This window comes from Oncorhynchus nerka, linkage group LG27 (assembly GCF_034236695.1).
Source record: "Oncorhynchus nerka isolate Pitt River linkage group LG27, Oner_Uvic_2.0, whole genome shotgun sequence".
Taxonomy (NCBI): Eukaryota; Metazoa; Chordata; class Actinopteri; order Salmoniformes; family Salmonidae; genus Oncorhynchus; species Oncorhynchus nerka.
The window spans coordinates 49,356,854-49,383,134 of NC_088422.1; the positions used below are offsets into that span (position 1 = coordinate 49,356,854).

Below are 26,281 nucleotides of genomic sequence, written 5' to 3' on the forward strand. Positions count from 1 at the left end.
ATACAATAAACTACACTCCGGTTATACTTTTGAGGCATTAGTACAATAAAACTTCATTGTCCATAATTTACATCAAACTGTAAAATGTAATACCTACTTCACTGTAATATGCAGTAGTAGTTTAGCCACCATGGCTATGACTGTCAGAGTCAGGAGAGCAGCTAGGGCGTAGATGGTCCACACTGTCAACACAGAAACACAATTGAAATCAGACAGTTTAGAAGAAAACATACCAGATAAGAAGCACCCTATGCATTTGAGTAGACTCTCAGACAAGCATGGAGAAACCTGATCGGATAGAGATAAAAGGGATCTATAAACTAAAAACAGTCTGGGACATCTACACCATATTTGTACAGTACTATACACTGAGTGTACAAAACATTAAGAACACCTTCCTAATATTGAGTTGCACCCCATTTTGACCTCAGAACAGCCTCAATTCGTTGGGCGTATGGACTCTACAAGGTGTCGAAAGCATTCCACAGGGAGGCTGGTCCATGTTGACTCCAATGCTTTCCACAGTTGTGTCAAATTGGCTGGATGTCCATTGGGTGGTGGACCATTCTTGATGCACATGGGAAACTGTTGAGAGTAAAAAACCCAGCAGCGTTGCAGTTCTTGACACACTCAAACCGGTGCGCCTGGCACCTACTACCCTGGCACCTACTACCCTGTTCAAAGGCACTTCAATATTTTGTCTTGCCCATTCACCCTCTGAATGGTACACATACACAATAACATGTCTCAATTGTCTCAAGGCATAAACTGTCGCCTCCCCTTCATCTACACTGATTGAAGTGGATTTAACAGGTGACATCATTAAGGGACCATAGCTTTCACCTGGTCAGTCTATGTCGGGAAAGAGTACACTCAGTGTAAGGCTTGATCTACAGGCACACGTTAGCCTAAAGGCCTTTGTCACAACCGATTCAGATGGTAAAATATTAGTACCTACGTTATTGGTGCACATCTGTTACTTAACAGCAAGCTATAAAGTCAAAGTATAACCTCCCAGTAATTTACTGGGGGAAAAAACACCAATGTTTCGGCATCACTGTGCCTTCTTCAGGGTAATGTCATCAATGCTTGAACCAGGTTATGTAGACAACTAGTGCAACCAATGTCAATAGTGAGGGGTGTTTCGTAATTGCGATCTTGATCAGAATGAATTGAGCGAAACTGTTAAAAGACAATAGCACACAGCATTGAATATATTATTGATATCATTGAATATATTATTCCTTTCTTAACATTAGCATTATTATAACATTAGCGTCAACATAAATTGTTTCATTTAATATCACCTGTATATTGAAATATTTCCAATTTCATTAAATGTTTTTGTTACATGTAATCTTTTGGTTCAACCTTAATGCCCAATAAATGACTGGGAGGTTATACATGTGGAGTGTGCGACTCTCTTTGTTTTCATAGCTGACAGTTTATTCACCGTTAGTCAGCACCTCTACACTAAATCATTTTCTCTGGGTGTGCGCCAGCTCATGCTTTTTGATTTAATATATACTGATCAAATATATGCACGCAACATTTAAAGTGTTGGTCCCATGTCTCATGAGCTGAAAATAAAAGATCCCGGAAATGTCCCATATGCACACAAAGCTTAAACAAATTTGTTTACCTCCATGTTAGTGAGCATTTCTCCTTGCCAAGATAATCCATTCACCTGATAGGTGTGGCATATCAAGAATCTGATTAAACGGCATGATCATTACACAGGTGCACCTTGTGCTGGGGACAATAAAAGGCCACTCTAAAATGTAACGTTTTGTCACACAACACAATACCACAGATATCTCATGTTTTGAGGGAGCGTGCAATTGGCATGCCGACTGCAGGAATGTCAAACAAAGCTGTTTTTAATGTTCATTCCTCTACCATAGGCCACCTCCAAAGTCGTTTTAGAGAATTTGGCAGTACGTCCAACCGGCCTCACAACCGCAGACCACGTCAGCCCAGGACCTCCACATCTGGCTTCTTCACCTGCAGTATCATCTGAGAGGGTGCTGAGGAGTATTTCTGTCTGTAATTAAGCTATTTTGTGGGCCTGGCTCTCCAGTGAGTGGTCCTGACTCCCAAATGGGTGGGCCTATGTCCTCCTAGGCCCACCAATGGCTGCACCCTTGCCCAGTCATGTGAAATCCATAGATTATGGCCTAATGAATGTATTTTAATTGACTGATATCCTAATATGAGCTGTAACTCAGTAAAATCTTAGAAGTTGTTGCATGTTGCATTTATATTTTTGTTCACTATATATTCATATAAAAAAACAGGTCTCACACCTTTTTTGTAAAACATACAGTTTTTGACCAATCAAAACCGGTGTGAGACCACAGAGGCAGACAGGTACGCTGTTGGTTACACATGAGAGAAACCCCAGAAAAGTACAATGTTGGTTACACATGAGAGAAACCCCAGAAAGGTAAAATGTTGGTTACACATGAGAGAAACCCCAGAAAGGTAAAATGTTGGTTACACATGAGAGAAACCCCAGAAAGGTAAAATGTTGGTTACACATGAGAGAAACCCCAGAAAGGTAAAATGTTGGTTACACATAAGAGAAACCCCAGAAAGGTAAAATGTTGGTTACACATAAGAGCAACCCCAGAACAGTAAAAAAACAGTACCAAAGGTACAAAAAAAGAAACAAGTAGTAACTGGACGGAGACGTAGGACGTTGCAACGTCGGTATCAATAGAGGTGAGACATAGTAGAAAGCTCCATTAGAAACCCAGAGAAGTAGAAAGATATGATGCTGGTAAGTGATAGATAGAAAACAACAATATTGGTATCTACATACTAGAGGTGTGTCCGTTGGTCCCGTTGGGTCCGGCCCACTGACCTGGCATGTTGTGGTCTGGTTTACCGGGACTGGACGTTATCACATAGAGGATTTGAGAGGAACGTCCGTTATCGCTCCCGTTAGACTTCTCCGTTACGCCGTTAAGCAGAGGCTTCACTGTACTAGTGTCCTCATCTTCCTTCTCATCCTCATCCATAGGTCTGGTGTCCAGGCCTCTCAGCGCTGAAACAAACAACAACAAATCAAATGTTTCCATGGGCCTATTGCAACGAAGATTGGCCTGTAGATTATTGGCAGATGATCTCTTGTCAAACCATCAATAAATGATAACTTCACCAACGCAGCTGATCTCAATTGCAAGCAGCATTGGCCACCGATTTACTGTTCCTCAACGCGGATGTCGGGTTTATCCTTTAGTCCTCATTGCAACCAAAATTAGCACAAAAAAGCCCTCTACTGGGTATTATCATCGGAACAATTTGATCTGGCAATACTACTTGACTATGGACGATTTATCTATTTGACAATCATTCCGCAGAACTAAAATAAAGTATTTAATGCCCTCGTTTACCACAGCAAATCTACTATGTCAATGTAGCCTACCCTATGCAAATCTATGGTGTAGGAATACCTTTTCCTACACCATGTTTCCAATGAACGTTATCCATTAATGATTTCACTTGTCTGAATCGAATATGGTCATTTCTTATCAAGAGGGCAAAAGGAAATATTCCATTTGACATTTGAAACTAAATCGTGATTGCATTGTGTTATGAATCAAATGATATTGTATTCTAATAATAATAATGAAGTTATTTAAAGTTGCACAAATAATATATCATTGTGTTTTTAACTTTTTATGGCTGCAGGGGCAGTATTGAGTAGCTTGGATGAAAAGGTGCCCATTGTAAACGGCCAGCTTCTCAGTCTCAGTTACTAAAATATGCATATTATTATTAGTATTGGATAGAAAACACTCTGAAGTTTCTAAAACTGTTTGAATTATGTCTGTGAGTATAACAGAACTCATATAGCAGGCAAACACCTGAGAAATTCCACTTCCTGTTTTTTTTTCTGGGGGTGGAAGATTTTCAACCAAGCTCTCATTGAAATTATAGCGAGATATGGATGAGTTTTCACTTCTAGATGTCAACAGTCAATAGAACTTTGTCTGATGACTCTAATGTGAAAGGGGGTCGAACGACACAGGAAATAGTCACCACTGCCACGAGTTGACCATGCATTCACTATGCGCGTTCACAGGGGAAGGACCTGCGTTCCACCGGTCATCTGAAGTCATTCTAATTCTCTGGTTGGAACGTTATTCAAGATATATGTCAACAACATTCTAACGATTGATTCAGTACATCGTTTGACATGTTTCTACTGACTGTTATGGAACTTTTGGACATTTCATCACGTTATAGTGGACGCGCTTTGTGACTTTGGAATTGTTTACCAAACGCACTAACCAAAGTAGCGAATTGGACATAAATAACGGACATTTTCGAACAAATCAAGCATTTATTGTGGACCTGGGATTCCTAGGACTGCATTCTAATGAAGTTCATCAAAGGTAAGGAAACATTTATCATGTATTTTCTGGTTTCTGTTGACTCCAACATGGCGACTAAGATTATTGCATGTGTTGCTTTTTCCTTAAACTTTAAAATAAATCTGACACAGCGGCTGCATTAAGGAGAGGTATACCTATAATTCCATGTGTATAACTTGTATTATCATCTATTTATGATGAGTATTTATGTTGAAACGATGTGGCTATGCAAAATCACTTGATGTTTTTGGAACTAGTGAATCTAATAAGCCAATGTAAACTCAGATTTTTTAAATATGAACTTTATCAAACAAAACATGCATGTATTGTGTAACATGAAGTCCTATGAGTGTCATCTGATGAAGATAATTCAAGGTTAGTGATTAATTTGATCTTTATTTCTGATTTTTGTGAATGCTATATTTCGCTGGAAAATGGCTGTGCTTATTGTGGTTTGGTGGAGATCTAACATAATCGTTTGTAGTGCTTTCGCTGAAAAGCCTATTTGTAATCGGACACTTTGGTGGGATTAACAACAAGATTACCTTTAAAATGATATAAAACACATGTATGTTTTAGGAATTGTAATTATGAGATTTGTGGTTTGAATTTGGCGCTCTCTATTTTCACTGGTAGTTGTCATATCGATCCCGGTATTGGGATTGCAGCCATATAACCAATAATTTTAATCGCCTGAAAAGAACGAACAAACATACCGTTCAAAAGTTTTGGGTCACTTAGAAATGTCCTTATTTTTGAAAGAAAAGCACATTTAATGTCCATTAAAATAACATCAAATTGATCAGAAATACGTTGTTAAATGACTACTGTTGCTGATTTTTTATGAAATATCTACATAGGCGTACAGAGGCCCATTATCAGCAACCATCACTCCAATGGCACGTTATGTTAGCTAATCCCAGTTTATTATTTTAAAAGGCAAATTGATCATTAGAAAATAATTTGCAATTATGTTAGCACAGCTGAAAACTTTTGTTCTGCTTAAAGAAGCAATAAAACTGGCATTCTTTAGACTAGTTGAGTATCTGGAGCATCAGCATTTGTGGGCTCGATTACAGGCTCAAAATGGCCAGAAACAAATAACTTTCTTCTGAAACTCGTCAGTCTGTTCTTGTTCTGAGAAATGAAGGCTATTTCATGCGAGAAATTGCCAAGAAACTGAAGATCTCATACAACTCTGTGTACTACTCCCTTCACAGAACAGCGCAAACTGGCTCTAACCAGAATAGAAAGAGGAGTGGGAGGCCCCGGTGCACAACTGAACAAGAGGACAAGTACATTAGAGTGTCTAGTTTCAGAAACAGACACTAACTGGCAGCTTCATTAAATAGTACCCACAAAACACTGAAGATAGTACCCGCAAAACACTGGCAGCTTCATTAAATAGGACCCGCAAAACACCAGTCTCAACGTCAACAGTGAAGAGGTGACTCCGGGATGCTGGCCTTCTAGGCAGAGTTGCAAAGAAAAATCCACATCTCAGACTGGCTATTAAAAATAAAAGATTAAGATGGGCAAAAGAACACAGACACTGGACAGAGGAACTCTGCCTAGAAGGCCAGCATCCCAGAATCGCCTCTTCACTGTCTACAATTAAACGTGTTAACTAAATCATTTTAATTGACATAGGCTACATTTTGAGTCAAATCATTTTATTTCGGTTGCCATATGTAATATTCTTCCTTTTTCCTATACCATCTCCGCTGTCTTGTATCCAGACGGTTTGACACCATAACAGTGTCAGATCAGCTGGTCTACAAGTTTGATCAAAATAAATAAGTGCGACCCTCCACTGAATTTTGAAATCTCAGTGTGGCCCCAGAACCAAAATTATTGCCAACCCCTGAGCTAAGACTTTGTCTAAATTAACAAGGTTAATTTATGAAATTATCAAAACATGTTATTATAATCCCTTATCCCTACCATAAATGGTGGCCTAAATCTTTACTAGGATTAAAGGTTTTTGTCTGACATAACTCAACTTGACTGCGATTTTCCCACATGTTCTCCATTTGATACAACAGAATGCAGTGCTGCCATTGCTTCAAACCTCGGTTCGGCAGGAAATTCCTCAGACGTCATCTGAGAGCGTTTATCCTCATCTGAGAAGGAAATTAACATCGCACCACTCAGCACTGTATGGATGAACTAACATCCAGCTTAACCTCAAGAGAGAATCTCTCTTTCTCTCTTTCCCCATCCGTTTCTCCTCCCAGCTCAGCGGGGGGGAAAAAACGATTTACTTATCTGACCTTTTCTTATAACATGTCTCATAATATTGTATATTCATTTCAACAACTTCTGTTTCTGATGTGCAGTCTGAAACAGGGGAAGTCAGAATTGAGACATGACCAGAAGGGAATTGGCTGCAAGCCTGGGGGTCAGACTCTGACCTGAGAATATTGTTTTTAGTAGAACAAAATGAGAAAAGGTTAGGACAGTCTGTGTGTGTGTGTGTGTGTGTGTGTGTGTGTGTGTGTGTGTGTGTGTGTGTGTGTGTGTGTGTGTGTGTGTGTGTGTGTGTGTGTGTGTGTGTGTGTGTGTGTGTGTGTATGTCTGCGATTGTGTGCGTGCCTCCCAGCTCTGTAAGCTCTTCGCTTTAATGTCAACAATATTAACTAATTCAGAGAGACTTGTGTTCAGTGCTGATGCCTTAAGGAAATGGAACTGAAACAATAGTGGGGTGTTTACAAGAGTTTGGTCTAAACAGAGAACTGCTATTTATACATAAATACTTCCATTCCATTATGATGAGTGTGTAATATAAGATTGGGATCCCTAGGAGGTGGTGCACTCTGTGTATACAATGATGCTAAGGATGGGGAGAATGATGTATGAATGATATATAAAGATATACGATACCAGTGACAAACAAAACATCTCAAGGTTATTTACATAACCCCGGTTCTCTAATATTATGAGTGAGTCGACTCATGTGGGAACGTGCCTGTTTGCAGAAAACTCAAATAACGGAGTTCTCTTTCAATTATTTGTTTAGACGTCTCACATATGAGATGTATGAAACTCCCATAACGTAGGCACGCTCTCCGAACACTAGTTTCCAGACTACCCATCAGAGACTCCGATACTGAGAACAGTATGCACCAGAGAAGGTTCCGTGACTTCCAGTCGGTAGAATCTCATGAGGGGATGCCCGACATGCCGCGTTACAGATCTCCTGCAAGGAGAAGCCTTTGAACAGAGCCCAAGAGGTAGCTATACTGTACCTCTGGTTGAATGAGCCCTCATGCCCTCCAGAGGCTGTAAACATGTGCTATTATAAGCTAGTATAATAGCATCCACTATCCAATGTGACAGCCATTGACGAGAGAAGGGGGGGTGTACAAGACACAAAGAGCTGGTCGCTCTTGCGTAAAGCTCTCGTTCTATCTAAATACATGTGTATAGCACGCACTGGACACAAACGGTGGAGACGCTCTTCCTCTGCAGAAGAGAAAGGCGGTAGGTGGAAAGCCATAAGCTTCAAGGTGAGACAATTGTAACTGTCGCTGACCTTTTGGCATAAAGGTGGGGTTAGGCAATAAGGTTACCTCGGTAAAACCCGGGACAAATAGTAGGCAGGAATGGTGAACTGACAGTGAATGTTGTTCACTCACTCGCTTTGAGGAAGTAAGGGCTACCAATAAAGAGGTCTTGAGACAGAGATACTTCATCCCTACATTCTCCAGCATCTCAAAGCCTCAAGCACAGTAGAAAGATCCCAAGGCGGGGCTACAGGCCTGGATACAGATGTAAGCGGCGCACCCCTTCTTGAAACGGCACTATTTGACAAACTGAGAAAGCGGTTAAGTAGAACTTAACCGTGGAGAAAGCCGTCCCGCTGTCCAGAAGGCCTTGCATGAAGAATAAAACCACTGACACAAAACATTAGTAAGGAATTATTTGTTTTTGGTCACACCACTTCTCAAAGATGCACCACTTATTTCCGTAAAGTGAGCGTGTAGAAGGGGCTCTGGATTGTCTCAATGGCTCTGAGAGGCAGGCTAGTCGTGTCCAGATTTAACCTTTCACGGGCCAGACCCATAGGGCCAGTTTGCCTGGGTCAGGAGATCCGTGCATAATGGGAGTTGCCAGGGCTCGTCATAAAGCAAGAGAATAATCTCTGTTAAACAGAGCTTGCCCGGCCATGTGGGTGCTACCAGGATGAGGGATGAGCCTCGTTGTCTCACTATGGCTAGAGTGGGGAATGTGAGGCGCATAGGGGGAAATGCAGAGAGCGGTGCGCCTTTGGCCAAGGGTGTACCAACTATGGCTGTGGTAGTCATGACATTTTGTCAGCCGGTGATTGTCAAGCAAATAACTTCCGGTCTCATAGTAATTGACCATGAATTAACATAAACACCTTTAGCATCTCCTGGCTTCCACACATCGCTTACATGCCACTGATGCAGGCATTTGGAACATCTACATTTAAGAAAAGTCTAATAGATCCATGTAACATAGCTTACGCCATCACAATAAAGAAACATGATATGAAGAAAATGTAGTCTATTTCAGAAGAACAGAATAGCATACTTTGAGTTTTCCTTATGTTAGGCCCTGATCTGGCTATGCCATATGGCTGTGGGCCATTTTAAGGAACATGTGCCTTAAAATGATTGTTGATGATGATGATCCCTGATTGTTGATGTAGGCCGACACTGTCATATTGTCTGTCCTGACAAGGCCGTGACAATACCGAAGGAAGGGCAGAAAGTGTTTCAAAAGAGGAACACTGTCAGAAATTCGAGGTAATTGATATGGGCAAGACAGAGTTGTGTGGTCCACACTCAGTTAACTGCCTGGCCCTCATAAACTTCGCCCCAACCCATGAGTGATGCGTCTGTCGTCATCACCTTCCTCCACTTCTAGAGTGGTGCCGAATGTGAAGATCAAGGGGCCCCTCCATTTCCAGAAAGATGTGAGGCACTCTGATGTCGAGTGCACAGACGTTGGGATAAAACCCAGCGTTTGAAACTTCTCATCCTCAGTAGGCCATGTGGGACCACTGAGATAGTGGAGTCCATTAACTCCAGTAACCGGAGGCGTATTCAGAACATGGCAGAGTGCCTCCTGTTTAATAGGGATAGGCACTGTCGGAATGAGGCAATGCGGCCTTCCGACAGCGTTGGATGATACTGATTCTATATTCTCTGTGTCAGTACAAAACAGCTTTTATCTGATTGATTTGGAAACCAGAGCCCGGAAAGGTGGGTTACCAAGGAGGTAACATCTCGCCCCGCTTGCTCCCGGGAAGGAGAGCAGAGCAGGTTATCATCTATGTAGGCGGATACCCTCAGCCCCTTGTTTCTGACGGACTTGAGAGCGCCTCCACACACTTGAGATATTCATAGGCTTTGCCTTGGCAATCCTTAGAAACCTTGTGTGGATGCTTATCTGGAAGTACGCGGGTCAACTGATGTGACCCAGTCGCCTGGACGAATAGAACGAGACAGCACGTTCGGTGTGAGCAAACGAAACGCACAATTCCTCAGATAACTGGAGAGGACCTGTAGGTCCAGAATGGGGCAAATCTCTCCCCTTTTTGGTAACCAGAATGTACCAGGAGTAGAAGGCTCAATGTCTCTCTTCCTCTGCTATCGCTCTGATATTCAATTTGAATAGAAGAGAGGAGATTTCCTGCTTTAGTATGCGTGCCAAGTCACGGTTGCATCTGATTCCAGAATGCCATTGAAGGCAAGAGGTCTCATAGCGAACTGCAGTCTGTAGCACTTGGTAACAGGGGATAGGGTCCCCGACTTGACTGCGGATGCATGCTGGTTTTATACTCTCTCAGCGAGCAGCCCATGGGGAGGCACTCACCAGTGGCACATTGGCGCCCACTGTGCTCCACCCAAGAAGGTACCAGCGCAGAACACCGAGTGTAACTGTCCACTGCACTTCTCTGCTGCTGGGGCGTTCCCCTAGGTCAGATGCCCCCACTCCCTCCAAGGGAATCCGCTGGGAGCAATCTCAATGCATGGTGCTCGGATCCCCTGAGGCAGGGTTAGCTTCTTCCATAGCACCGATAGGAAAGCTAATCCCAGAACAAAATAAAAAACCCAGCTAACTAGTTGGCTGCCAGCTAGGCTAGTTGGCACAATGTTAGCTGGGAAAAGCTAACCTCTTAACCAAGTGAACGTAGCTATCGTTCGCCAAGTGGGGTACTGAACTAGCTAGTTAGCAGGAGGAAGCTAGTGCTAAGTTAGTCTTGCAACGGAAACAAAGCGTATCTCTCTACCGAGAGAAAGACTAGAAATTCCTAAAACCTAGGGTAGGATTGTGAACTAGACTGGTTAGTGAAACCTTGCAGCTAAGCTAGCCAAGTATCTGTAGCTAGCAGGTTCCGGATGCTAGCTACAAAGAGACCTCGAGGAGAAAAAGAGACAAAGCTAAACATTCCTTTTGTTGAAGTTTTTCCTAACACAGAGACAAGAGCTGGCAGAGAATATTGTGACACTCCTGTGATATGTTAACCTTATAGGAATTGGCCTATATGGATAGGGCTAAATTGAATTGTTTCTTACAGAATACATTTTTTATGCAGAAACATGGTAGCAACTGAAATGGAAATGTCTGGAGATTATAGGACAATTATTTGACCAAATTTGAGGACACAACAGTTAAGCACTTAATATAATGTGAGGCCAATTAGTGGGCTTGGCCAACACACCTCAACACACTTAACAAAATAGTGGATAGTGAGAGTTTTGTTGATGCTGAGAACGGAATGTATGTGTTTTTCAATAACTTTATTAGAACGTTCTTTCAACATTACTAATGTTTTCTTGTGGTTTTTATGGAACATTTTCTTAATATTCTGAGAATATGACTTCAAATAAGAACCATGAGGAAACCTGCAGAAAACGTTATGCTGAAGTACTGAAATTCCCAGAGGAGAACATTGTTTCTTAACGTTCTCTGAACTATTTGAGAACATTCCCAATGTCAAACCAGTTGAAGAACCTTCCTAGAACATTACCAAAAATGTAATTAAATGTAACCATGTTTGAACTTTTAGGAAACGTTCTGTTAAAGTAATGAAATACCAAGAAATAACATTATTTTGTTCCTTAAATGTGCTGAGAAAGTCCCAATGCTAAGCAACTCATCTGCACCATTCCCAGAACTTTGTGGGAAGGTTGTATGCAAACTAACCATAGGAAAACCACGCTCTCACCAAGCTTAAAGAAACATATCAAATCAAATCAAATTTATTTATATAGCCCTTTGTACATCAGCTGATATCTCAAAGTGCTGTACAGAAACCCAGCCTAAAACCCCAAACAGCAAGCAATGCAGGTGTAGAAGCACGGTGGCTAGGAAAAACTCCCTAGAAAGGCCAAAACCTAGGAAGAAACCTAGAGAGGAACCAGGCTATGTGGGGTGGCCAGTCCTCTTCTGGCTGTGCCGGGTGGAGATTATAACAGAACATGGCCAAGATGTTCAAATGTTCATAAATGACCAGCATGGTCGAAATATGCTTCTCAGAATGTTGTGTGCTAGCTGGGCTCCCTCTCTCTCCTCGAGCAACGCCCACTTGCACTGGTACACACACAGATGATGCACAGCACACACAGAAAGACACGCTGAAGGGTAGGCCTAATTCTGATCATGGCTGATATGATAAATAACTTAAAAATCGACAATGACTCAAAAAGGAAAACACAATATAAAAATTCCATAACTTTTCCAGGATTTTCATGACCGTAAGAACCCACATTTGACAACTTGGAACAGCGCATCTTGAACATTCAGGCTGGCCCCATTCTCAATCTGCGCATTCTCAAACTCGGAACAGTCTACTGGTAGACATACACTGAACAAAGTGGAATCAGGATCTGAATGCCCACTCTCCATTGCTATTCCATGCAGATCCCGCCTTCATTCCGCTTTGATCAATCTTTTTTTGATTGATCCTGGCTGGTGATAGGCTACTTTGTTTTATAGAGGAGCCGTTACGCAGTTCCTCAAAAACTGGAGGTGCCAGTACGGTCCTACAGATAGCTCCGGCCCAAGTCAAGCACGGAGTGTTTGGCTTTCACATGGAAATTCAGAGAAACAGATGGTCATTTTGGTGCGCATAGAAAATAATCATGCGTGCATTCAGGTGCGTGTTCTACAGTGAATTTCCTTCACAATAAACAAAACAGGCTCATTCTGTTCAGAACAACACAGGGTATGACGCCATGTCCTCTTTTTACAGTACATCAAACATAGTAAACATTGACACTGTATATTACATGAGTTTTATGATATGGAAATGTGAAGTGTAAATTTGAACTCAAGGCTGTTCTGGAAAGGGAGATAGGCAAAGAATGGCCTTTTGGCGGACGCGCGACCCGACCTGTTTCCAACAGAGGTTTGTGAGTAGGACAAAGACCAAAAACAAAAAGAAGGGAAAAAATCTATACAGTTACATATAGCAATTTAGTTTTTGTTCAATATTATATTGATATTTGATTTGGAAGTATTGATTTGTAAATGTTCTAGCGCTAGCCTGTTGTACCTGTGCCAAAGCTTTTCATCCTATAGTTCTCCATCTTCTTTTTACATAAATAGTGAGCCAAAAATGTTTTCAGCACTTTTATTTCCCTGAATGATCTAAACTAATTTTCTCATGCTCTTTCTTGTCTCTTTGCAGCAGACATGCAGTGAGCAATATGTTTGAATCATCAAATCGCAATAAAATTGCGGTATCGAATCGCAATACATATAGAATAATGAGAATCGCAATACATATCGTATCGGCACCTAATTATCATGATAATATCGTATCGTGAGGTCCCTGGCAATTCCCAGCTCTACTAATTTCCTGCAATTCTATGCCATGTTCTTATGCTATCTGAGTGACTCAAACATTATAACAAAATCAATGGGAGCCCAATGACATGAAATGTTTAGAATTTTAAATTCTACCTGACCGTGCAGTTTTTATTTTGGTGATTGTTAGTATTCAAAGATGGCTATTTATATTTTCTACATACATGTTTTTTGTATCTGTTTGTTAGTCATTCAAGTTAACACAGAACGTTTTTACCATCCTGAAAAGAATCCCCCCACACTGCCAATGTTTAATATGCTACGACATGCACCTTGTGAATTAGTGTGTGTCTCACGGTGAGTTCCTAGAAAAACAAAACATTTCAATATACGCAACACCAATATCACCTGTTGCTTTGAGGCATTGGCTAGCAAATTATAAGAGAAAGGGTCCACCGCCGGCAGCACTTCCCTACCTGTCTCCCTTTCTTACCCTCAGGGTGTGGCTGGGCGCATGCATGTGTGTGTGTGTGTGTGTGTGTGCATGTGCCTGTGTGTCTGTGTTTATGTGTGTGTGCTTTAGGTAGAGCCACAACACATTCGTCTGGTCGATTTAACAGTGTCCAGCCGGCTTGGTTGCTATGCAAAACCCTGCCATGGAACTAGGATAGCAGGATGTCAGCCTGCACCTGTTCATGCAAATTATGGCTCCCGGAGAGAGATGAGTTTGTGGTTCAGTCAAATCACTGCATGGGGCTGAAATAATTCAAGCCAAGCCGAGGGCGATGGAAAAGCTTGTTACAGTATCTCTCATATCTACTATAACAACTTGCTTGGTTTTTGTACAATTGTTGTGACAACCTCAAAACAACCTACACGACATGACCAAAAGTATTTGGACACCTGCTCATCGAACATCTCATTCCAAAATCATGGGCATTAATATGGAGTCGGTCCTCCCTTTGCTGCTATTACAGCCTCCACTCTTCTGGGAAGGCTTTCCACGAGATGTTGGAACATTGCTGCGGGGACTTGCTTCCAATTAGCTATAAGAGCTTTAGTGAGGTCGGGCACTGATGTTGGGTTGATTAGGCCTGGCTTGCAGTCTGCGTTCCAATTCATCCCAAAAGTGTTCGATGGGTTTGAGGTCAGGGCTCAGTGCAAGCCAGTCAAGTTCTTCCACACCGATCTCGAAAAAACCATTTCTGCATGGACCTCACTTTGTAAACGGGGGCATTGTCATGCTGGAACAGGAAAGGGCCTGCCTCAAACTGTTGCCACAAAGTTGGAAGCACAGAATCGTCTAGAATGACTTTGTATGCTGTAGCATTAAGATTTCCCTTCACTGGAACTAAGGGGCCTAGCCTGAACCAAGTAAAACAGCCCCAGGACATTTATTCCTCCTCCACCAAACTTTATAGTTGGCACTATGCATTGAGGCAGGTAGTGTTCTCCTGGCCTCCGCCAAACCGAGATTCGTCCGTTGAACTGCCAGATGGTGAAGCGTGATTTATCACTCCAGAGAATGCATTTCAACTGCTCCAAAGTTCAATGGCGGCGAGCTTTACACCACTCCAGCTGACACTTGGCATTGCGCATGGTGATCTTAGGCTTGTGTGTGGCTGCTTGGCCATGGAAACCCATTTCATGAAGGTCCTGATGAACAGTTCTTGTGCTGACGTTGCTTCCAGAGGCAGTTTGGAACTCAGTATTGAGGGTTGCAACCGAAGACAGACGCTTTTTACACACTTCAGCACTCGGCGGTGCCGTTCTGTGAGCTTGTGTGGCCTACCACTTCGCTGCTGAGCCGTTGTTGCTCCTAGACGTTTCCACTTAACAAGAACAGCACTTACAGTTCACCGGGGAGGCTCTTGCAGGGCAGAAATTTGACGAATTGACTTGTTGGAAAGGTGGCATCTTATGACGGTCCCACGTTGAAAGTCACTGAGCTCTTCAGTAAGGCCATTCTTCTGCCAATGTTTGTCTATGGAAATTGCATGGCTGTGTGCTCAATTTTATACACCTGTCAGCACCGGGTGTGGCTGAAATAGTCTAATCCACTCATTTGAAGGGGTGTCCACATACTTCTGTATATATAGTGTATGTGTGGGTGATGTTGGCAACAAGGGTTGGGGACAATACTAATTGACCCCCTCCTGAAGTCCTTACCTACAACATGTCTACAGGTCTCTTAACTTGGTATGTGACAGCTAGCTTGGTGCGCTCTGTATGTGTGTGTGTGTATACTGTATATATCCCATTGCAAACCCACCTTGGTATGTGACAGAGAAGCCCTGTGCTTGGTTGGTGTGGTCTGAGTAGAAGTAGAGGATGACAAAGTCTCCAGTGACGTTGACCAGGTCCTGGGGCGAGTTGCGGCCGTCGAACCGTGCTAACACCTGGGTGGTATAGCCATCCAGCATTTCCACCATGTCTGTCTGGTCCGAGATGTCGAAGAAGGTGAAGTTGAACAGGATCATGGAGGCTCCAGGTACCTAATAATAATGCAAATAGAAAAAAACACATAGTACTTAATAATACATGATACTTACTACTTTCTGAAAGCCAAAGATGCTTTAGGCAATAGGCAACAAACAGAAAGGGTCCAACTGTAGTGCATTATATTACACCCTATCCCCAATATAACACATTACATTTGGACCCCGGTCAAAAGTAGTGCACTGTAAAGTGGATAGGGTGCCATTTGATACGCAACCTAAGAAACGAGACACAGTACCTGGACAGTCCAGTAGCAGACCCTCCCTGCCTCGTACTTATCAGGGAAGTCAGGGGAGTAGACCACCCCAGAGGGAGCAGAGTAGTTACCCCCGCACGCCCCAACACGAGCTGGAGGAGAGAAACAGAGAAAGATGATTCAACGAATAACAGTTCAGTTCAGTTTGCATTTGCAACTTTATAAGTCTCTCATACAACTTCACCCTCTTATATAACTAACCCCGTTGACTCCTATGTCTCAAGAGTTGTCACAGAGACCTTTTCATATAGAAACTACATACAACAGACTCTCTCAATGATAGAGAGAGTGGAATGAAGAGTTTTCAACACAGAGAGGAAAGATGAGACTGGACTGAACAAGCAGTATTTCATCATCGTTGTAATTGTGTTGACTACAGCTGTGAAATCTGCGTCTCATTATCTAGCAGGTGTGTCTGCCATAAACGATATGCTTGTGTAGCCTATTAGAAAGAGATTTAGCAGGCATTGTTTTGCCAAAAATCAGCAAATCATTTTACGACAACAGAGAGAGAGATAGAACATTATGTTCACATGACTCTTCCAAAAAAGTGAGTTGGCGAGAGTGATGCAATCCTTTCATATTCTGTTCAGTTCTTTCACTTCTTTCCAACGTTGGTTCTGAGAGAACCATTCAATTGTTTGTGGATTATTCACCATCGCCAGTGTGGTGGAGCTTATGTGTTAAAAAAAAAAAATGCAAACTCCCCTTTTTACATATTAGGTGAAGCATCATAGATGTTATAAAGGGCTGACCAGTCTCGGGTCATTTTCACTAAAAGACAAATGGAAGAAAACAGCCCAAAACTGTGAAGGACTACCTGAATATGTCCAATAAGAAACTCTTGTTTGCACACGGGAAATAATGTCTATCGTTTGCAGGGATGTGCACTAATGAATACGACCCAGAGCAAATGAACTCCTACTCACTGTCGAAGATGATGACCCATCCATCTCCTCCACAGGGCTGGGTGTGGTCACCAAAACACACATGGTTGCACTCCATACTGGGTGCTTTGCCATGGTGATGCTGGTCCAGGTCGTTGCCACAGAAACAGGCGTAACCCGACTCCATCCCAGCTAGCTACAGAACAGAGAGAGACATGCAAATCAACCAATGATCATCAAATGTTAAGGTCAAATCAAACTTTATTTGTTTAGCACTTCACAAGAGGGTAACTTAAAAAAAAATGTAGTATAAAACCCTTTGGATGAAGGCAAAGAAAGAAACCTTGAGAGGAAACAGAACTTAGAGAGAGCTGAACCTCCTTAAGCCAACTCTGGATGGTAGAGTCAGACAACTTAATCAGAGATACTACTGTATCATAAAATTGTATGTTAATAAGCATACTTTCAGAATGATTCCATAAAAATCCCCAAAATGACTGTTTTTGTGTCCTAAAATAAAGTGATTTATGTGTCTAAAGCCATCAGGCGTTTGATGATAATAATATGGTGTGGTTGGGTTGAGTCCAGTGCTTTCGGAGAAACAGAACAGTCACCACTCCTTCATGCGTGCCAAATGGCACCCTATTCCCTATATACATATATATGCCCTATGGGCCCTGGTCAAAAGTAGTGCAACTACATAGGAAATAGGGTGCAATGTTGGATGAATCCCCACACTGTCAGCAGTAATTAATTAGAGGGTGACTAGTTGAGTACGAACTCACATCAAGGACCTCAGTGTAGGGCTCAAATAAACTAGTCTGAAATAGCATCGGACCACTTAACCTTCATCTCTTAGTCAAAACATAGTAAACATTTCCGAAAGCCATGTTGCGTTGGGCTGTATTAGAATGAGAGACAGAATCACAGAATGCTTCCCAAATGGCACCCTCTTCCCTTAAAAGTGCACTACGTTTGACCAGGGCAAAGTAGTGCACTATAAAGGGAACACTAGGCTGCCATTTGGGACACACTCAGTCAAACCTCTTCAATCATCTTGACCTTTCCTTTCAGAATTCAGATCCAACCCAGTCGTACTCAGTGTGCAGGCAGAACACTGACTAAGAGCGCCATTGTGTCTCATTAAAAGAAGACCATTGTGTCATTTTCTTCCCATAAATGAATTCATATGAAGGTACCGCATCACTTCCCTTCATTCTGAACATTTTCTCATGAAGCTGGAATTTATGTAACTAGACTCCTCTGTCGCTAACCGAACCGACGTGAATGTGTTACATATTTATCAGATGAAAAAGAAAATGTACTTGAGAAAGGAAGACAAACGTGAAGTCCTCTGGTGACAGAGCAGAAAATTGTTTGCAGGGGGCATCTGAATCCCTGAATCACAAGTCACTGAATGTGTCCCAAATGGCACCCTATTCCTTGTGGGGCCCTGGCCAAAAGTAGTGCACTATATAGGGAATAGGGTGCCATTTGGGACGTATCCACCGACTTACTGTCTGACTGACTTATGGTTGGATGTGGTTGTTTGTCATAGTGAAGTCAGAGAGCATCAATGCAGCGTTTTAAATGTGTATTAGAGACAATGACAATCAGAGGACGGACAGACGTTATGGTCTCAGGCTGTCGACACATAATGTCAGTGCCATCTGCGGAGCGGGACTGGAGGGACACACGCACACACACAGAGGCGGCCGACTGTCACTGCTCATCAGTGCAGACAGCGTCTGAGAGCTGGGTCTGACGCAGGGCCAACCGGACGTGTTCACACCGAACATAAACACCTGCCATTGTTTACACCCATGGTCAGTACCCAAGACAATAGAAGGCCATTGAGTCTGTACATTCACAGCTGCCGGCGATGTTTCATCATCTGATGTGTCACTGAATTCATTTGAAATGGGAGGATAGTTATGGTCATAAATATAGAAATACAGTGTCTAGAACAGATGAAACAGGTTGGTGAACCAAATCTTGAAAGGCATCCTAGTCCCTATAGTGCATTCCTTTTGGGACACATCCATCTCTGTACTTTCTTACCTTGTATCTCTGTTTGCGGCAAAAGCTGATGCAGTTCTGGATGGTGAGTTTGTTGGAGGTCTCACTGCTCCCTGTCAGGGTGGGAGGGTCTCCACTGTCTTTGAAACAGCCCAGGTTACCTGGCACTGGAGAAAACACAGCGAGGAGAGCAGGGGTTAGCCATGTATTTCGTAACGATATGCACTTCAATATAACAGGCACACACTGTATTATGCATTCACTACATTTCCCATGAAGCATTTGCATTGTGTTGTGATATATGTAGTTCCTCTTAAGAGGCCCTTCTGTACGTCAAATCACACATTGCATTAAACATTCACTATATTCCCACAGAGGAAGCTGGTGGGAGGAGCTATAGGAGGATGGGGTCATTGTAATGGCTGGAAGGGAATCAATGGTAAGATATCAAACACATCAAACATAAGGAAACTACATGTTTGACTCTGTTCCATCGATTCCATTCCAGCCATTACAATGAGCCCGTCCTCCTATAGCTCCTCCCACTTGCCTCCACTTTTCCCCCATGATGCACCTGTGTGGTGTATTAGTCCTGTTTGAAACAACCAATCCCAGAGATCATTTACCATGAGGCTGGGCCATATGCCAGAACGTCCCACAATCCACCTGTGTCTCATAGAACAGGCGTCAATGAAGATATATATAACATTGGTCGACAGATACAATCCTGAGGGACCCTTGAATATGCAGGATTAAGCTCTGTACTAGAGCATACACTACACTTCCCATGAACCATCTGTGTCTCATAGAAGAGTGGTCTGAGGGGATCAGCATTTTTTTGTGGATCATATACTACACTTCCCATAAACCACCTGTGTCTCATACACTAGGTGTCAACCCAAGACACAGAACATTGGCCCTCAGAGTCAGTCCTAGGCAGTCTTAGGTTGTAGTTCTGTAATAGATCATTAGATCATACAGTATGTTTCCTGTAACCTGGTCTGTCATGTGGCTCTGTTGAATAGTGTTGTGTTTTATAAGGTGTGATTAACACTTCTTCTCCAATGGCTTGCCTGGCCCCACATGGTTGGCCTGGCTCCACACGCACAGGCACACTCACAGGCAGCCATGCACACGCACGCACACACAGATGCAGACACACACACTCCGGCGGACTGGGAACGCCATGAAACATGATGAGCTGCGGCAACACAAAAAAAGCCATCGCCCCAGAATTCTCTGGCTGGCTTCAGTTTGAGATTGTTTTGTTAATTGTCACCAGACAAAAAGTTGGGCTTGGAAGAAATGAGGAGGAGGTGAGGAGTGAGGGAGGAGAGAGGGAGGAGGTGAGGGAGGAAAGGAAGGGTGTCTGAGTCACAGTGAGAGGGGGTTGGAATCTAGAGTATGTCGATATCCAGGCAAGCTGGAAGTATCACTGCCATAGAGGGTAGGTAGCGTGTGCGAAACTGGCTGTGCGTGTTGGTGTGTGCGTATGCGTGTGGGTGTGCGTGAGAGGGACAGGAACTGGCAGTAAAGAGTGTACTTTCAGGGTTGTCACTGAGATAGCCGAGGAAAACTCAACTCCACAATGTATTTCACGCAATGGAGTTGAGCGGAGACGAGAGTGGGTAGACTGGAGCTCCAACGTCAAATAAAATGTAATGTCCTGTGTAATTGCGTGCTATTCTTTGGGTGCTGAAATCCGTAGTTTTTGATGTAAAAAAATGTATTCTATGTGATGTCGGAGCTGTGAAGTACATTGTGGAGTTTTACTTGGCTATCGCTGACGGAGCTGTAGGGCAGTGTTTCCCAACCGGTCCTCAAGTACCCCTAACAGCACACATTTTTGTTGTAGCCCCAGACAAAAACACCTGATTCAACTTGTCAAGGGCTTGGTGATTAGTTGACAAGTAGGATCAGGTGTGCTTGTCAGGGGCCACAACAAAAAATATGTACTGTTAGGGGTACTTGAGGACTGGAGTTGGGAAACACTGCTGTAGGGTGTGTGTGTGTGTGTGTGTGTGTGTGTGTCTGCATGCTTGAGTGTACGTGCATTTATCGCCCTAACTGTGCTAGACAGAGAGAAGTGGGTACAGTGGACGCGTTGATCCCAGAATACCTCATAGTACAACAGCCTGGGGCTCTCTTTAAACATTGACGTGAGAGGAGAGAGAAGGTCTATTGAGACAGAGGTCAAATAGAAGCAGCAGACAGCTACTGCTGCAATATACATGGACTGTGAAAGGACACTTCTGAGGACATGGTCTGGGAGAGAGGAGAGAGGCTACCACTATCCAGGGTGTTGGGTTGTAAGAAGTAAAGACAGCTTTTCTGTTCTCTGGAAGACAAATAGAGTATTCTTCACCCTAATCCACCGTGCATTCATTAAACACCGTGTGAGTAATAAAATGCATTATATTCCAGGTAAACCTTCAAGCCTGGACTAATACAAATAGTAAGGATACAGAATCCTTTGTTTCATTGTGATTCAAGTTGTATTACTTTTATTCGCATTTCAATGTTTTATGGGTAAAACGTATTAGAGAGAACAAAAGTAAAACACAATATCAAACTCATTTCTATTCCACCCCAAAGCTATTGTCTCAAATTGGAATTTGTGTCATCTAGCCACAAGCTAGAACAATGCCAGAGAGAGAGAGAGAGAGAGAGAGAGAGAGAGAGAGAGAGAGAGAGAGAGAGACAGGGAGGTTTATCGGACTGCCAGGGCTGGTTTGAGGGACAACTCAGTGATATGACTGTTTAAAATCAACCTAAGGTGCCAACCAGGCAAATTTTAGGGCAAAATGTATATGTGTATGTGTGTCATTCAGATGGTGCCTTTGAATGGGGTATGGTACCAGGTGCCAGGCATGCTGGTCAAGACCTGCAATGCTGCTGGGGTTTTCACACTCAACAGTTTCCCTTGTGTATCAAGAATGGTCCACCACCCAAAGGACATTCAGCCAACTTGACACAACTGTGGGAAGTATTAGAGTCAACATGGGCCAGCATCCCTGTGGAACGCTTTCGACACCTTGTAGAGTCCATGCCCCGACGAATCGAGGCTGTTCTGAGGGCAAAAGGGGGTGCAACTCAATATTAGGAAGGTGTTCTTAATGTTTTGTACACTCAGTGTATAACTTTATACAAACAATACACTAAATTGGTACGAGGTTTCAATACAGATAAACTGTGTCATGTTAGAGAGAGAATGAGTTCAGAGAGTTCTAGAAGAGGCCTGTAGACGTCTAGTTAGCGCACCCACACATTTTAACTGGTGCATGCTGGATGTTTAAGACTTAAAACCTATGCCTAGTTCACGTTTTTACCCCGGGGTGTTTTCTACAGAACGATAGAATGAGAGAACAAGAAAGAGAGAACGAGAGAGAGAGAGAGAGAGAGAGAGAGAGAGAGAGAGAGAGAGAGAGAGAGACGAGAGAGCGCGAGAGAGAGAGAGAGAACGAGAGAGAGAGAGAGAGAACGAGAGAGCGCGAGAGAGAGAGAGAGAGAGAGAGAGAGAGAGAGCGAGAGAGAGAGAGAAAGACACACACACAGAGAGAGAGACACACACAGAGAGACACACACACACACACACAGAGAGAGAGAGGGAGAGGGAACATATTGTTGATTTGTATACTTGCCAATAGAGCATGTATTGTATTGTATTGTATTGTATTATGAGAAAGACAGGGAGAGTTGGAGGGAGCGAGAAAGAGAGGAGAGAGTGGACGAAGACCACACACGTGCGCTCCCCAGTCCCGCTGCCTGCCTCGTCGGTGCCAATGTAAACGTTTTGGCTGACACAATAGCTCATCTATGTAAATAGCAGATGCCACAGATGCGTTGGTGTTTGCATAAGGATGAAACACGAGCAGGGCGAGGTCTTCTGGGAATCCCAAAAGAGGTTCAAAAGGCCAGTGCTGAACACTCGCTAACCAAGGTCGCTTCCCGAATGGCGCCCTGTCCCCTTTCTAGTCCACTACTTTTGACCAGAACCCTGATTAAAAGTAGTACACTATATAGGAAATCGGGTGCCATTTGGGACATTAACCCAAATGTCCCGGACAAGGACAGGACAACGTTGCTACTCTACGCCCTGCTTCTCGCCCACGTTCTCTGACCGCAGTGCGACCACACTGTTGGCCGAAGGGCCACGACAGGGCTCAACAAAGTGCAGAGGAGAGAAAGGAGATGGGAGGCGACGATGGTGACGATGAGAGAGAGAGAGAGAGAGAGAGAGAGAGATGGAGAGAGCGGAAGAGAGGAGACGACGACGGAGGACAGAGGGAGAGAGAGCAATCCGAGTTTGAGGAGAGGAGCAGTGAAGAGGGAAGGAAAGGTTCCTCTCCTCTATAAATCACCAGGAATATCCCTCCTCTGTCTGCCTTTCCCTCTTTTTATCCTTTCTTTTCTTCTTTACAGTCATGTCAAAAAAAAACTCTAGCTTTACAAGACGGTGAATACCTCTGTCTGGCTCATTTAGTGTGGCAGAGCGCACACACAGTTCAGCACACAGCGGCAGACTGGAGGAATTAGGAGGGAGATTAAGCGGCGAGTTAAAGACAAACATGACAGTAATGTGGATATTTGAAGTCTTGATGAGGTACTTCATACTCTCCAGGGTGAGGCAGGTAGAGGTTGGGACATGAGTTTAAGCAGCCCAGGTATTCTTCCAGTCACACTAAACCCCATAAATACGCAGGGCGTGACCCCGAGTTTAGTCTTTAGAGCGGTAAACACCTGGTGTGTACAGCAACACAAAATCGCACGCGGACGCACGCACACACACAACCCAGTAAACATCTGGTGGTTTGTATAGCAACCTTCCTCCCCTGAGCTAAAGCTAACCCAGGCAGGTAGGTGCCACTTCAATAAGGCTTTCAAACAGCAGGGGATGCTACTACAGCCCCTTGGTTCTCTTTTGACAAGACGATTGCGGACGACTGTCAATTTGTCTGCCCTTGTCCTGTCATCCCAGCGGCAGCAGCTTCAACTGAAAGGAGGAGCGGCAACTCGTGGATTGTGACTGTGTGTGTGCGTGTGTGTATGTGTGTGTGTGTGTGTGTTTGTGTGCGTGTGTGTGTGTGTGTGATATAAGCCCTTAAATCACAGCTTTGCTCGCTCAGGAACTTGAGATGACAATGGAAGGCTAACGTTTCTGCTAACGTCGGCAATTATAGCAGAAATGCCTTAACAGAAGAAAAGGCCCTGAGCAAAGCATTGTTCGTCCGTTACATCTGCTACACAGACGCAAGCCGCACAACCAGTACAAAATCTTTGCTTGTAATAAAATAAATACACACACACACTTCAAAGCCGTCAGTGGAATTTGGTTTAACAAGCCGGGGAGATGAAGGAAACAAGGTGTATGAAGGCAGCGGCAGCTATATCAGCCAGGCCAGACTGGAGAGAGGCCTGGGGAGAGCCAAGCAGGGGGAATCACATGAGTAGAGACTCACATAGAAACACACAGACCCCGACACAGGAGGACCTGTCTATAGACAGAATCATCACAACTTGCTGCCTCGGCTAGGAAGAGATCGCTTACCACACCCCAGGGTTCATTGCAGACAAAACAACAACAAAAACGGTCTGTCTGCAACAGGATAAGACACCTCTGGAGAAGGAGCAGACACCTAGACCAGAACTAAAAACACCAGTGGGGGGAGGGCCACAGCATGATAACAAACACCACAACATCAAACACACAGGGACCGGCAGCAGGCTTTGGCAACACAGTGCACTTGGCAGCGGTGGCAGGCGAGCAGCTCTGTACGCCTCCAGCCACATTCTCTCTCTGTCTTAGTCTCTCTTCTTTTTCTCTCTCTCTCTCTCTCCTCTCCCTGTCTCTCCCTGTCTCTCCCCGACCAACCGTGTTGTGGTTACAGACATAAATTGCAATTACATCTGGAAAGAAAGAGAGAGAGAGAGAGAGAGAGAGAGAGAGAGAGAGAGAGAGAGAGAGAGAGAGAGGGAGAGAGAGGGAGGGAGAGAGAGAGAGAGAGAGAGAGAGCATCCCCTCCCACATATGCCCCCCTAGGCACAACTATGACAACATAACCAACAAAAACGGGTCACAACTCCTGCAGCTCTGTCGCACGCTGGGTATGTACATAGTCAACGGTAGGCTTCGAGGGGACTCCTATGGTAGGTACACCTATAGCTCATCTCTTGGCAGTAGTACTGTAGACTACTTTATCACTGACCTCAACCCAGAATCTCTCAGAGCGTTCACAGTCAGCCCACTGACACCCCTATCAGACCACAGCAAAATCACAGTCTACTTAAACAGAGCAATACTCAATCATGAGGCATCAAAGCCAAAGGAACTGAGTAACATTAAGAAATGCTATAGATGGAAGGAATCCAGTTTGGAAACCTACCAAAAAACAATTAGGCAACAACAAATTCAATCCCTTTTAGACAATTTCCTGGGTAAAACGTTCCACTGTAATAGTGAAGGTGTAAACCTGGCAGTAGAAAATCTTAACAGTATATTTGACCTCTCAGCTTCCCTATCAAATCTAAAAATCTCAAATAGAAAACCGAAGAAAATTAACAATAATGACAAATGGTTTGATGAAGAATGCAAAAATCTAAGAAAGAAATTGAGAAACCTGTCCAACCAAAAACATAGAGACCCGGAAAACCTGAGTCTACGCCTTCACTATGGTGAATCACTAAAACAATACAGAAATACACTACGGAAAAGAAGGAACAGCATGTCAGAAATCAGCTCAATGCAATTGAAGAATCCATAGACTCTAACCACTTCTGGGAAAATTGGAAAACACTAAACAAACAACAACACGAAGAATTATCTATCCAAAATGGAGATGTATGGGTAAACCACTTCTCCAATCTTTTTGGTTCTATAACAAAGAACAAAGAGCAAAAACATATACATGATCAAATACAGATCTTAGAATCAACTATTAAAGACTACCAGAACCCACTGGATTCTCCAATTACATTGAATGAGTTACAGGACAAAATAAAAACCCTTCAACCCAAAAAGGCCTGTGGTGTCGATGGTATCCTCAATGAAATGATCAAATATACAGACAACAAATTCCAATTGGCTATACTAAAACTCTTTAACATCATACTTAGCTCTGGCATCTTCCCCAATATTTGGAACCAAGGACTGATCACCCCAATCCACAAAAGTGGAGACAAATTTGACCCCAATAACTACCGTGGAATATGTGTCAACAGTAACCTTGGGAAAATCCTCTGCATTATTATTAACAGCAGACTCGTACATTTCCTCAATGAAAACAATGTACTGAGCAAATGTCAAATTGGCTTTTTACCAAATTACCGTACAACAGACCATGTATTCACCCTGCACACCCTAATTGACAACCAAACAAACCAAAACAAAGGCAAAGTCTTCTCATGCTTTGTTGATTTCAAAAAGCCTTCGACTCAATCTGGCATGAGGGTCTGCT

The 26,281-nt window shown here is 43.3% G+C and overlaps 1 protein-coding gene across 2 annotated transcripts in view; it reads right to left on the reverse strand.

Annotated features, from left to right (window-relative positions):
* Positions 1–26,281, reverse strand: part of LOC115111926 (kremen protein 1) — a 109,022-nt gene that overhangs the window by 5,410 nt on the left and 77,331 nt on the right. The window contains exons 4-9 of one of the 2 annotated variants that reach the window (XM_029638473.2): positions 18,870–18,994; positions 16,851–17,004; positions 15,904–16,013; positions 15,439–15,661; positions 2,867–3,049; positions 98–182 (exon numbers count right to left, since the gene is read on the reverse strand). In XM_029638473.2, coding sequence (XP_029494333.1) covers positions 98–182; positions 2,867–3,049; positions 15,439–15,661; positions 15,904–16,013; positions 16,851–17,004; positions 18,870–18,994 — 880 coding nt within the window. Of the gene's footprint in view, positions 1–97; positions 183–2,824; positions 3,050–15,438; positions 15,662–15,903; positions 16,014–16,850; positions 17,005–18,869; positions 18,995–26,281 lie in introns of both variants that reach the window. The other variant, XM_029638472.2, reaches the window with a different exon arrangement.